At 50.3% G+C, this 12,261-nt stretch overlaps 1 protein-coding gene across 1 annotated transcript in view; it reads right to left on the bottom strand.

Annotated features, from left to right (window-relative positions):
• Positions 1 to 12,261, bottom strand: part of LOC113180919 (calmodulin-binding transcription activator 1) — a 687,512-nt gene that overhangs the window by 370,963 nt on the left and 304,288 nt on the right. The window contains exon 3 of the mRNA XM_026386127.2: positions 5,484 to 5,619. Coding sequence (XP_026241912.2) covers positions 5,484 to 5,603 — 120 coding nt within the window. The 5' untranslated portion in view covers positions 5,604 to 5,619. The remainder of the gene's footprint in view (positions 1 to 5,483; positions 5,620 to 12,261) is intronic.

Raw genomic sequence — 12,261 nt, 5'->3', positions numbered from 1 at the left:
TCTGGGTCCCAGAGCAGAGCCTGCCCTCAGGGAGGGGGAAGAGCACGGCTCTGGGACACTCTAACACCTTCTTTAGTGAGCTGTCATTTTAACAATTGCCAAGTTCCCGTAGGTTTTCAGGGTGACACTGTCTTATCTTCCTCTATTCAGCCCACTCTGCGCAGCTTACCCACTACCTCCACACTGGATCCAGACTTCCTCAACCTGGAAGATACCAACCAAATATTCAACCTGTCTACTGCACGGACGCACTGAGGTCCCGTCAGAGAGAGCTCTTTCATCCCAAGGTGCAGACGCAGAGCTACCCTCCTCTAGGGGAGGAAACAGCTGCCTTGGCTGGAGGAAATCGGAGCAGGACCCTGGAAGAGCCGGAAGTCACGAGGTTAAGGCACCTGGACCTCGACATGGGGAGAAACACTGAGGCTCACGGTGAGCCCTAGGGACACGAGGGAGACAAACCAGCCATGGACAGACACCTAGTCCTTTGCAAAAAGTAAAAATGGTATCTCCACGTGAAAAGCACATCGGCATGCAGGCCCTGGCCCCGTGAGCCTCTGCACTCAGTCGTTTCATCAGCCAATCTACCTCCTCCTTATCTGTTCACTGCTGTTTACCAAACTTGATTTGGGCACCATACATGTTTGTGGCTGGCTATTTAAAACATTTCCCATCAGCTGCAAGCAAGATGCCTATTTATCTTATGGCTGCAAGCAGAGCTGAAATGATCTGGCATCGCCACGAGGCGGACAGTTATTTCATGCCCTGTTAATTCCTAATGCAGTAACTACAATATCATTCCTACTTTTAAAAAGAGGTGCTTTTTTTGTTGTTAATATGTGGCCTAAGTGCCCAAATAAAGAACACCATCCTAATGAGCCCGAGTCCCCAAACCTAACCTTGCTACCCTGCTGCTGCACTAATGCCGGGCGTCCAGCGAGGAGGCAGTTGGTGGAGAGGAAGAAGCAAACCCTCCTTCATTTTAGGCTGCACAGACAGGTCAGCAAGACTCAACTTTCTCTTCACGTCTGAGAGTTAGTCAGAATGATGGGCTGGCGTTTCCACCCAAAGATGGTCCTGGCCAGGGCGTTCCTTCCATGGCAGAACTGGCCGGGTGGTAGAAGGTAGGTCTTGGACAGGCTCCAACAGCATCAATCCCAGGACCACCCACAGGCCCCAAAGGAAGGCTGCCTGCAGCTAGGCACACCTGGAGAGCAGAGGAGAGAAGACCCCAACCCAGGAGGCAGATATCTAACCGGCAGAGGGCTGCGAGGAACACTGACACTCACTATTCTGGCCACCTGTGGCTTAAAGTCACATGAGCTATTCCTCATAGACTGTCATTGCCCACTGATATCTCCCATCTCTGTCCTGTCACCTGGACGGCTCCTGCTGTGTCCCTCCTCTGTGTCTGTCATATCTTCAGGCCTCGGGTGCCCCCCTATGGACTTCACAGGTGCCTCCCAGCACAGCCTCCGAACCCTGAATTCAAGGGCACACTGGGCTTTCTGTCTCCCCATGAGATCGGGGACCCTGTACTCTCCGTCCCTGTCACAATCTGGTGGGTAGAAGGCCTCCAGGAACCGGCTGATGAATGGAGGATTTGTGCCAAATAAATGTGGGCCGACTGGGCCTGAAAATCAACCCATATCACCCAGGTGCCGGAAGCCTCTGGTCTAAGGGCAGAGCATGAGCTTCAGAGCCAGGTGGACCCAGGGCCAGTCCCAGCTCTGCCACTGACTTGTGGCATAATGTGGTGGAGAGAAGCCCTCTGAGTCTCAATCTCTTCGTCTATAAAATGGCATAATAATATGTACTTTGCATGGACTTTTTACAAGGATGGATGAGATGGTATGCCTTGTACACGGCCTGTGACTGTCCCTGTGTAAGCCCATGCCCATGACTGTCCCCAAGGGTGGTGGCTCCTGTCTGTTGTGGGGACCCAGTAGGAGTGGGGAGCCAAGAGCTGTCTGGCTTCTGAGATACCCTGGCACTCTGAGGAGGGAGGGGTAAACACCAGACAGGGCAGTGGGGCCAGCATCTGGGGCAGAGAAAAGTACAGGGAGCCTGGAAGGGACTTCCCGTGATCAGCCTCCCCCCAGCTGACCTCCCCCGGCACAGACACCTGCCATGCTGGTCCCCAAGTGCTTCAGAGAGGCTCTCTGCTCTCAGGGGGCCTGCCTACCTCCACTGTCCCTCCCCTGGTGGCTCCAGGTGGACAGGCAGGGATCTGCAGGGAGCGAGGCCCACTTCAGACCTGCTAAGATTTCATCTCATGAAGCTGTCATCGCAGCCACTTTCTGTCCTCCCTGCCAACCTTTGTCATCCTGGAACCTTATCGAGCTAGCTTCTCCTCGGAGCAGTAATCATGGCCCTAACAGCTCGTCAGCTTCAAACGCGCTGCCCCCATCCTGTGCCTGACGGAGAAAATCAATGTGGAGCCGGCCTCTGAGAACAAAGGAAGCTGACGCGGAGCCAGGCAGGGCTGGAGGTCCTCCTGGCCTGGGGGAAGGCTTAGGCCGTGATGTGGCAAATGGCAGATCTAAATATCTTCATCACGCCCCTGAACTGAGGGAACTGCGTGGGTGGTAGGCACCCAGCTCCAGACCCTAGGCCAGACCTTCTGCCCCCTCCAGCCGAAGGCAGGGGGAGGCATCTCTGCCTGATGATGGAGTACTGGTTAGTACTAGTTACTGCCTGATTGAATCCACTGAGGGAGGAAATGGGGTCCCAACTGGGAGGGACCCTCCTCCTGTGAGGCGCAAAGCCCCTGTCTCTCCCCGTTATAATTTCTCAGATGGAAATTGCTGCCCTCTGGGCTCTGCGACTCTGGACAGAAGAGAGCTACTCAGGAGCACTGCCGGTCAAGGCTGATCACCTGGAAGTCCTTCTCCAGGGAGGTTTGAAGACCCACACCCACCTACAGCATTCACTGCAGAACCTCCCACCAGCAAAAGAGGGTGCCCATCCCCCACTAATAACTGAGAAAAACTCAGATTCACATTGGACAGGGTACCATCTTTCATCCATTAGTGTGAAAGAGGGTGAGGGGGAAATAGTCTTTCCCAGTGCCGGTGGGCATGTAATTAGTACAGTCAATTAGGAGCAATTTGGCTCTCTCCAGCAAAACAGAAAACCCCCGTACCTCACAACCCAGCAAACCCTGAACCCAGCTACGTGTGTGCACTAGAGACATGCGCATGAGTGTCTATGGAACGTTGCGTGTGATATTGAAGATCTGGGAGGCATTTAAAAGCCCACTAGAGGGGACAGCTCAAGGATTCACCCTTTGCGATGCCACAGAGCCATTAAACAGGATGAAAGGGCCGCAGCTCAGCCCACACTCTCTAGGGAAAGGTGAGTGACACAGTGTCATGTGAGCGACACAGATGCAGGCCCTCCACCCACTCCAGGAGCTCACTGCCCTCCCGCCTCTCCCAGAAGCATCTCTGGTCGCTGCAGCCCACCCCAGACTCCCAGGACACTGATCCTAGAATCTCGGCACTTATCAGCACTATGCGTGGCCTTTGTGTACAGACATGGCTGTGTCCTTGAACTGACCATGAGGACAGAGATCAGGGCTTCTGATTTTTCCACAGACAATACACAGTCTTGCCAAAGTAGGTGCATGGTGGGTATTTGTGGCCCAGTGAGACAATTCCCTGAGCTCGGAGGAAAGGCAGCCTCACAACATGTGGCCATAGGTGGCCTGGAGACAAAGCTCCTGTGTCACTTCCGAGGCCTCTCCCGAACCCACCGCCTGCATGGCCACTGCTGGTTCCCTTCCTCCACATTGTGCGGGGCACGCTGCAGTCCGAGAGTGTGAGACCACAAATAACTCCAAACGTAAATATGGCCTAAAAATAGCCATAAATCATTGTGATTCCATCCGGTGACAATTCTAATTTATAACACTAGGGAGGAAAATGAACACTGTGGCTTTTTCCCTGGGCTGCCAAGGAGGAGGCCCACCTGCTGTTACTTACACCTAGAAGCTCCTGATTTACGTATTACTAAAGATGAAATATGCAGAGGCCTCCGGGCACAGGGCTGTTGGCCTGGTTTTGTGTGGATTCTGCAGGTCTGTGGGTCCCCACGTGAGCAGACCCTCCCTCCTGGGCCCTACCCCTGCTTTCCCTCACTTTCTACCTGCTCTTCCATGGTGGGAGATCCGGGTCCTCCCTGAAGACCAAATCCCCCTCCCTCTGCCCCCTGCAACAATGGCTAATATCTGTGTACGGTCACCAGTCACAGTCCTAGAGGAGGGTCTGGAGAGCATGTTTGGGTAATCTGCATTTTAATGTTCCATGCAGTCAATTAAATCATGCTGTGCAGACACCAAGCACAGGAGAGTTAGGGAGCTGGGATTGCTCGGATTGGGACTTCTCTTTGTTCATCCTCATAAAGCATTGTTACTGGGTGTAAAAAAAAAACCGTATACACATAAAACAAAAGTCATCTCTCTGGGGAGAGGGTAATAAAAGCCATTTGATGCTATTTTTAGCAGTCATCAAAGCACATGATTAACACAGAAAAAAAGCATAATGACAAAGTGCATCACAAAAACCACCAGTGTGGATGGGTGACCCATGGGACCAAGAGTCCTTGCTACCTCACCAGGGTGGCATGCTAGAGACTCAACACTCCAACAGACAGGACGCCTATCTTCTGCATTTGAAGGTAGTTTGAAATACCAGGTAGATCACAAATCAGCTTCTCAGCTCCTGGCCACGGGCAGCACTTGCACAGCCCTGGGGAAGGCTCTAGGCAGGACAGGCAAGAAATGCAGAAAAGTGGGTGCTGGCTGACTGGCAGGCCCACGCCCTCTCCCTCCACTGCTGGCACACCTGGCTTGGGCCCTCAAGTGCCCAACATCAGGAGTGAGGGGATTCCTCCAGGGCCGCCCACGGCTGAGAACCAGAACAACAGCAAGAAACTCAGGCTGCATCCAGGGGCCAAACCCAAGTTGCCCAAGAGGCCCAGACATTTCTGCGATGCCATCTCCACCACAGCCCAGCAAGAATCACACGCACTTGTGATCCCAGCGAATGATCTTTAACCTCTACCAGATGAAACACCCAGAGGGAGATGGAAGGTGTGTCGGTAGAGGGGTGCAAAGCCCTGCTCTGGGGGAAGGGGTGCCTCAGGAGGGAGGTTCCGTGGGCTGCTTCCCCTCTTTCCTGACACCTGCAAACTCCCAGCGCACCCAGAGGCTCCTCTGTGGTAATACCATATGCCATTCTGCAGGTACCTTGCAGACCCCCATCTACACACCAGTGACCCCCTAGAGAGCGGAGGGCTCCAGTCACACCACGACTCACTGAAAACTTGAATGGAAGCAGAGAAACAAAAGCAAACCCCAGGGTCTTGGCAAACCAAGATTCTTTCAACAGAGGTGGCTGGCATCAAATCACTCTCAGCAATTCCATTCTCCAATATAGCCCGGAAATGACATTTGGGGACAGTAGAGCCTTTCTGCTCTTTACCTCCACTCCCTGGACCTTGAGTTTCATGTGGTCCTCTCGGGTCGTTTTCCCATCCTTCCTCTTTTTCCAGCAATACCCATCTTTCCTGTACTTGACTTTCTTCCTGTTGTAGAGTATCATTGAGCCATTCTGTGGTCTGCAAACAACAAATGGTTAAGTTACCAAGAGAACCAAGTAGAAGGCAAATTTATGAAGAAAGATATTGTAGACCAGTAAAAGTCTCTACAGAAAAGCAATATTCCACATTTGCTGGAACATAATTTTTCACCTTTTATTGTAGCTCCCTGGATTAACCGTGTTTTATGGCCAGCCAAAATTTGCTTGTGGATTTGGTACCTAATGAATTAAATGTGTCAATGATAGGCTTAAAAAAATCCCCTTAGTAATATCCACAAACTAATCAGAATGTACGATGTGGGGGCCTGGGCTGTGCACTGAAAAGGAGGCAACCGGAGGGAGAGAGCAGGGAGAGCCGGGGTGTCGTGCAGCCTGCAATATCTTATCTCCTATAGAAGGATTTCTACACATCTTTTAATCCATCACCCAGCATTAGGAAATAAATAAGTTTAACGCAGGCGCTAGATGACTATGTTAAGAAGAGACCAATGGCAGAGCAAGTTGCCGAGGCCAAGCTCTTGACTCATTGCCTGCCTGTAGATTACTGCGAGATACGGGCTAGCGGCCCAGGCTTCCTTCCTGAGCAAGCCAAGGCCCTGATTCGTTCCCACCCGGGCTTCAGCTGTCAGTAATGCCAGGTGAACTCACCTATGCAGCCCATGGCCACAGTATCTTGGGAAAATAGTTGTCCCCTGGCTAAACGCTAAGAGTACGGTGGCCATTCTGTGACCTTTAAAAAGAACAAACCAAAGGAACCTTGAATTTTCTAAAAAAGAAAGCCTGAGCTGGCTGCAGAGAGCAGAGGATTATTATGTGCATCTCTGCAGCTGCAGCGGCCACGTATTGGGGTGGCAAACTCTAAGGCCCTTGGCAGCTGAGGGCCAGTGCTGTGGAAAGCCACTTCCAGAACAGGTGGAAGCAGGTGCACACAGATCCAGCCTTGGGGCCAGCACACCCCTGCTGCAGGGCCAGCTCTGTGGCACCCTGAGCCTGAACGCCAGCCCTGGAATGCCGCACGGTTCTGCACACTGGCCAGCATTCCATCTCGCTCTCAGCAGGAAGAGAGCTCTTGTCACAAATAAGGCAAATGAAGTGGCTTAGTCGACGGCCCTGGCTGATGTGTCTCTGCCACAGCCAGAGGTGAGGGTGAACACGCCAGCCATGCCCCTGAGCAGGGCAAGCACCTCCAGCCTCTTGCTTCCCTCCCTCCTCTGAACAACGACCATTTCACTGGCTATCAATGGCTTCCTGCCACCCAGCCTGTGATCTCTCCAAGGAGATCACAGGCCTGAGCAGCGACTCCCTGCACTCCATCCTCTCCCACAGGGTGCAACTGGCTTGTGTCCCTGTGCTTCCTGCCCTAGGCCCAAACCGACTAAAAATCAGGAGGCAGTGCCACTGGCCTGTCACACAGGCCTGTCACAATGCCGTGACCTGACGGAATCTGCCTGCACTTATGAGTCTGCATGGAAAACGGTACCATTCACTTCCATCTTAATGGAAGGGGGCTCCTCTTCAGCCTGCCCTAGGCACACTGCAAGCCCCCGTCCCCTGGAAAGACCCTCAAAAGGCCCCCAAAGTCCAACTACTATGCTTGAGGCCACGAAACTAGTAGCACCTCAGGAAAAAGCTAAGGAAAGTGTTGGCTTCAACAGACGAAGCATGTGCCTTGTCCCCTCAAAGGAGGAGTGACAGCACCCATGGCAGAGTCCTGTAGGTCCCCCATCAGGAAGACCTACTGCTGTGGGAAACCCCACCCAGCCTCTAGGGACCAAGACCAGACGTGATGTGCTGCCTGCCTGCAGCTCCACTCCTGTCCCCTGCGCTCCTCAGGCTCAGTGCCTCAGGTTGTCCTGAGGTGTGACCGAGGCGGGCTGGGCCCCAGGGGCTGTCCCGCAGCTGGAACCTTGGTAGCTCCTCAGGCCAACTGTCCCCAAATCGTAATGGCCCACAGAGGGGGACTCCCCAGAACACTACCAGGTGCACAGGTGAAGTCACAACTGCACCCCGCCTAGAGACCCATCTTCTTCTGGACACCCCCTCTTTGGCCTCGGAAAATGGCCTGTCATCTGACCCTATGAGAGGGACAATCCCACAGGGAGTGTGTCTGGCTAAACAGCCCTGCTCAACGGCCTTGTCATCTTAACCTGCAATGCGAGCACCCGACAGGGTAGCCGCCCTCCGGTGCTGTTAGAAGTGCCCCTGCTCTGCGTGGCGGGAGGGCCCCTCCTTAGCGCGGGGTCCTGAGACAGAAACAGACGGGCTGTGGAAGGGCCCATGTGCCCCGTGAGACTGCAGAAGGCCTCACAGGGAGCCAGAGCAGGCCAGAGGGGGCTGAGGGAGGAAGGAAGAGGGGAGGGCAGCTCTGGGAGGAACGAGGCAGGCTAGGTCACACCTCAGGACGACCTGAGGCGGCCTGAGCCTGGGGAGCGCAGGGGACAGGAGTGGAGCTACAGGCAGGGAGCAGGGCAGGGCTGTGCGGAGGCGGACTGCAGTTCTGCCACCTGATAATACCACCCTTTCTGGGTACGGCCACTGACTGCAGCGCCCCAGGCGGGTCTGGGTCTGCCTGCACCTGTATCTCTGGGTGTTTCTTCACTGCACGCCAACCCCAGGAGCAGGCATATATTCCCAGCCTGTAAGCAGCTCGGCACAGGTCCGCTTCCCCTAGCCGTGGCTGCTCTGGAGGCTCTAATGGCCTTGGGAGTAGCCCTCGGTAGGAAGCTCCAGCTGCCCACTGGGGACACTGGCTGGCGGTGGTGTGTACCCTCCTTTCCTCTTCACTCCCTCAGTCCCCAAATTGTAAACGACCTACTGGTGTTTTCTTGGGTCACCTTCGATAAACCTCTTGCCCACAAAGCCTCATCTCCAGGTGTCCTTCTGGGAGAAGCTGTGCCAAGGCTACAGCATGGCGCAGAGCAGAGGGACATCGAGGGGAAAAGCAACAGCAGGAACCCTGTCCTAACGGGGCTGCTAGCCAGGTGACCTTTTATCCTACAGACAGCTGGCTCATGAAGCCAGCAGCTCTCAGGACAGTGGGCTGGAAGACCACAGGGTCAGCAGAGCCTACCACAAACCCTAATGGTGAAGACACAGGCCCAAAACAAAGACAGGCGCTGCTGGTGACAGGTTAGATACGCAGGGGAACGTGGCTACGCCTATTTACTATAGAGAGAAAGAAAATCAAGCACCCAAGCATAAATTTATCAGGAAACTCCCAAAACCTAGAGAGAAAAGCTATAAAACTATTTTAAAAGACAAAAAAGCAGGTTTTGATAACAAGTCTCAGTTGGAAAGTGTTAAGGTTATAAAATGTAAATCTTCCTAAAGATAACTTATAAATGTGATATGATGTAATAACAATGAGAATCCCATCAGGATTTTTTTTTCTGTATCTAGAACATTTTATTATAAAGTGTATTTGGAAGGAAGAAACACCAAGAATAGCCAGATAAACCCAATGAAGACTACCCTACCAGCTCTTAAAATATACTGTAAAACCTCTATATTTAAAAAAACTATTGGCTTGACCCATAAATAGATAGGTCAACAGAATGGAAAAGAAAAATCCAAAAATATCCCCAATTACACATACAAATTGAATATGCATAATAAACAAGGTAGCTCAAGGCAGTGGGGGAAGGGGATCAGCTTTCCACTGAGTGGCTTTAGGGTCACTGGATAGGAACACGGGAAAGTGCATTGAACTATCCCTTCGCCACACAGCAGCAGCAAGTCCAATTGGACCAGAGGTTTCCATGGAACAAATAAAGTCATGCATACTCTAGGAGAAAATAACTCTAGGTGAATTCTGCCATAACCTGAAAAGAGAAAACTTTCCTGACCATAATTCAAAATTCAGCAACACTATGTGAAAGACAGATACATCAGATACATAAAAATAAAACTGCTAGACTGTTTCCAGAGGGGCTGCACCATTTCGCTCCTGGGAAATGTGTGAGGCTCTGATTGCTCCTCAGCCTCTCCAACACTGGCTCTGCCTGCCTTCTGGATGGCAGCCACCTAGTGGGAGTGGGGTGGTTTTAATCTGCATTCCCCTAATGACTAATGATGTTGAGCATCTTTTCATGTCCTTATTAGCTATTCATATAATTTCTTTGGTGAAATGTCTATTTGAATCTTCTGCCCATCTTTAATTGAGTTACTTATCTTCTCACTTTTGAGTTGTAAGAGTTCTTTCCGTAAGATCTGAGTGCAAGTGCTTTATCAGATATGTGACTTGAAATGCCTTCCCCGAGTCCACGATTTGTCTTTTCTCTTTCTTAATGGTTTCTTTGAAAAAGCAAGATGTTTTCATTTTAGTAAAGTTCATGCTAACATGTTTTTTTCTTTATAAGTGTCCTAAGAATCCCCCTAAGAATGTTTTATCTAACCCAAGGTCACAAAAATCTTCCTACATTTTCTTCTAGGAGTTTTATATTTTTAGCTCTTACCTTTAGGTCTCTGATCCCTTTGCACTCATCTTTGTGTGTGGCATGATGTCAAGGTCTAAGCTGATGTTTGCTGTGTGGATATCCAATTGTCTCAGTACCATTTGTTAAAAACAAAGGAAAAGAAAATCCTATTCTTTTCCCCACCCACCCTCCATTGAGTTGTTTAGGTATTTTTGCTGCAAATAAATTGGCAATAATCATAAGGCATTATTTCTGGACTTTGTATACTGTCCTATTGTCCAATATCACATCTTGATTGCCATAGCTTTAAAGCAAGAGTTAGAATTAGAGATTATAAGCCCTCCCATTTTATTCTTTTTCAAAATCGTTTGGCTATTCTAAGTCCTCTGTGTTTCCATATGCATTTTAAGATTAGCTTGATGATTTCTTGGGGGGTGGGAAGCCTGCTGGGATTTTGATAAGAGTTGCGTTGACTCTAGAAATCAATTTGGAGAGAATTGCCACCTTAACACTATTGGGCCTTCCAGTAGCTTCCAATTAAGTGGTTTTTAATTCCATTAACATGTAATGTCTCTCCATCTACATAAATCTTTAATTTCTCTCAGTAAGACCTGATAGTTTTTAATGTACAGGTATTACAATTTGTAAATTTATCCTAAATATTTTATTCTTCTTGTGCTATTTGAGAATGGAATTATTTTCTCATCTTATTTGGAATTGTTCATTTCTATGGTATAGACATACAATTGACTTTTCATATTGATCTTGTACCCTGTGACCTTGCTAAGCTTGCTTATTAGTTCTAGTAAAGGTTCCGGTTGATACTTTAGGATTGTCTACATATGTAACCAAGCCACCCACAAATACACCTAGTTTCCCTTTCTCCTTTCCGTGTGGATGCTTTTATTTCTTTTCCTTGTTTCATTGCACTGGCTGAAAGCTCCAGACCACGCTGAACCGAAGTGGTAAGAACCAAGCCCAACTTGCCCCCTTAAGGGGAAGCCTTCCGCCTCCACCTGTAAGTACGGCTCCACTGAAGAGCTCCACTGACGTGAAGAGGACCCAGGAACCCGCCGGAAGAGGCTCCCCCTGACCAAAGGGGGACAAGTTGACCACTGAGAGGAATAAGACATTGAAGATGTTTAAATCCATGAATTCACAGTGACCCCAGAACAAGGAAAAGCAGATTGCTCATTGCTTGGGGATGCTAGTGACCCAACACATTATTTTGAAAACTTAAAAAAAAAAAAAAGTGGGAGAGAGTCATTCATTCCACCTTCTCAGTACCAACCCTTCTCGGTTGACCAAACAGGAGGAGAGAGGTTTTACTCTACAAGAGCACTGTGGCCAACAAAGGGAGGAAATCAGAGAATTAGAGGATCACCATCTTGTCATCTCAAATGAACTGATGCACAGGTGTGGTCCACTACGGCCGGCACCACAGGGGCAGACAGCCCAGCACCCAGTGTTTCCCAGTGGGAGGGCATTTTGTGAAGAGAAAAAACTGACCTTGAAATTGGACCTCCTGACCTAGCCTCCACTTGTTAAGATCCTTCAGTGGGCAATGGAACATGGCAAGGCCGTTATGGGGAAGCCATTGGCAAAACCCGGACTAGAAAACCACAGGACAGGTGAGCTGGCTTCTTCAGCCAGTGTTCTGGCATTTGTGAAATAATTGGAATTTTCAATAAGGATCAGATATTCCACACTATTTTGAATTATTAATTATTTTTAGAGTTATATATTGAAATATTTACAGATGAAATAACATAATATCTGAGTTGTGCTTCAAAATTAGCCAGGGAGTGGGAGTTGCGTGAATGACATGACCCTGGCCAGGCGCTGACCACGTCTAAGGCACTGAGCACAAGGGAGTTCATTACCCTCGTCTGTCTACATTTGTGAATGCTTGAAGTTTTCCATAAGAGGATGTTTTTAAAAAGAAGATCGCCGTGGGATTTGGAGTGCGATCCAGGTGACATCTTAAATCTTGGCTCAGCTCCTTATGAGCTGTGTGACCTTGAACAGATTCCTCCGTCTTCCTGTTGCATAATGTATAGAAGGTGGCCAGCAGCTGGCCAGCAGCTGCCAGCACACAGCGCAGCCGCTTCACGACTGATAAAGATAAAGACCTGGCCCTCTGTGTGGGTCCCCCTGCAGGAGCAGTAGGGGAAGGACAGAGCACCAGGAAATGGTGCCCGTGGGCACAGCTGGGACACCCAGCGTGGCAGAGGCTGAGCCTAAGC

Source organism: Urocitellus parryii, chromosome 11 (assembly GCF_045843805.1).
Source record: "Urocitellus parryii isolate mUroPar1 chromosome 11, mUroPar1.hap1, whole genome shotgun sequence".
Taxonomy (NCBI): domain Eukaryota; kingdom Metazoa; phylum Chordata; class Mammalia; order Rodentia; family Sciuridae; genus Urocitellus; species Urocitellus parryii.
The sequence above is the reverse complement of the archived record's forward strand: the minus strand, read 5'-3'. Positions and strand labels throughout refer to the sequence as shown.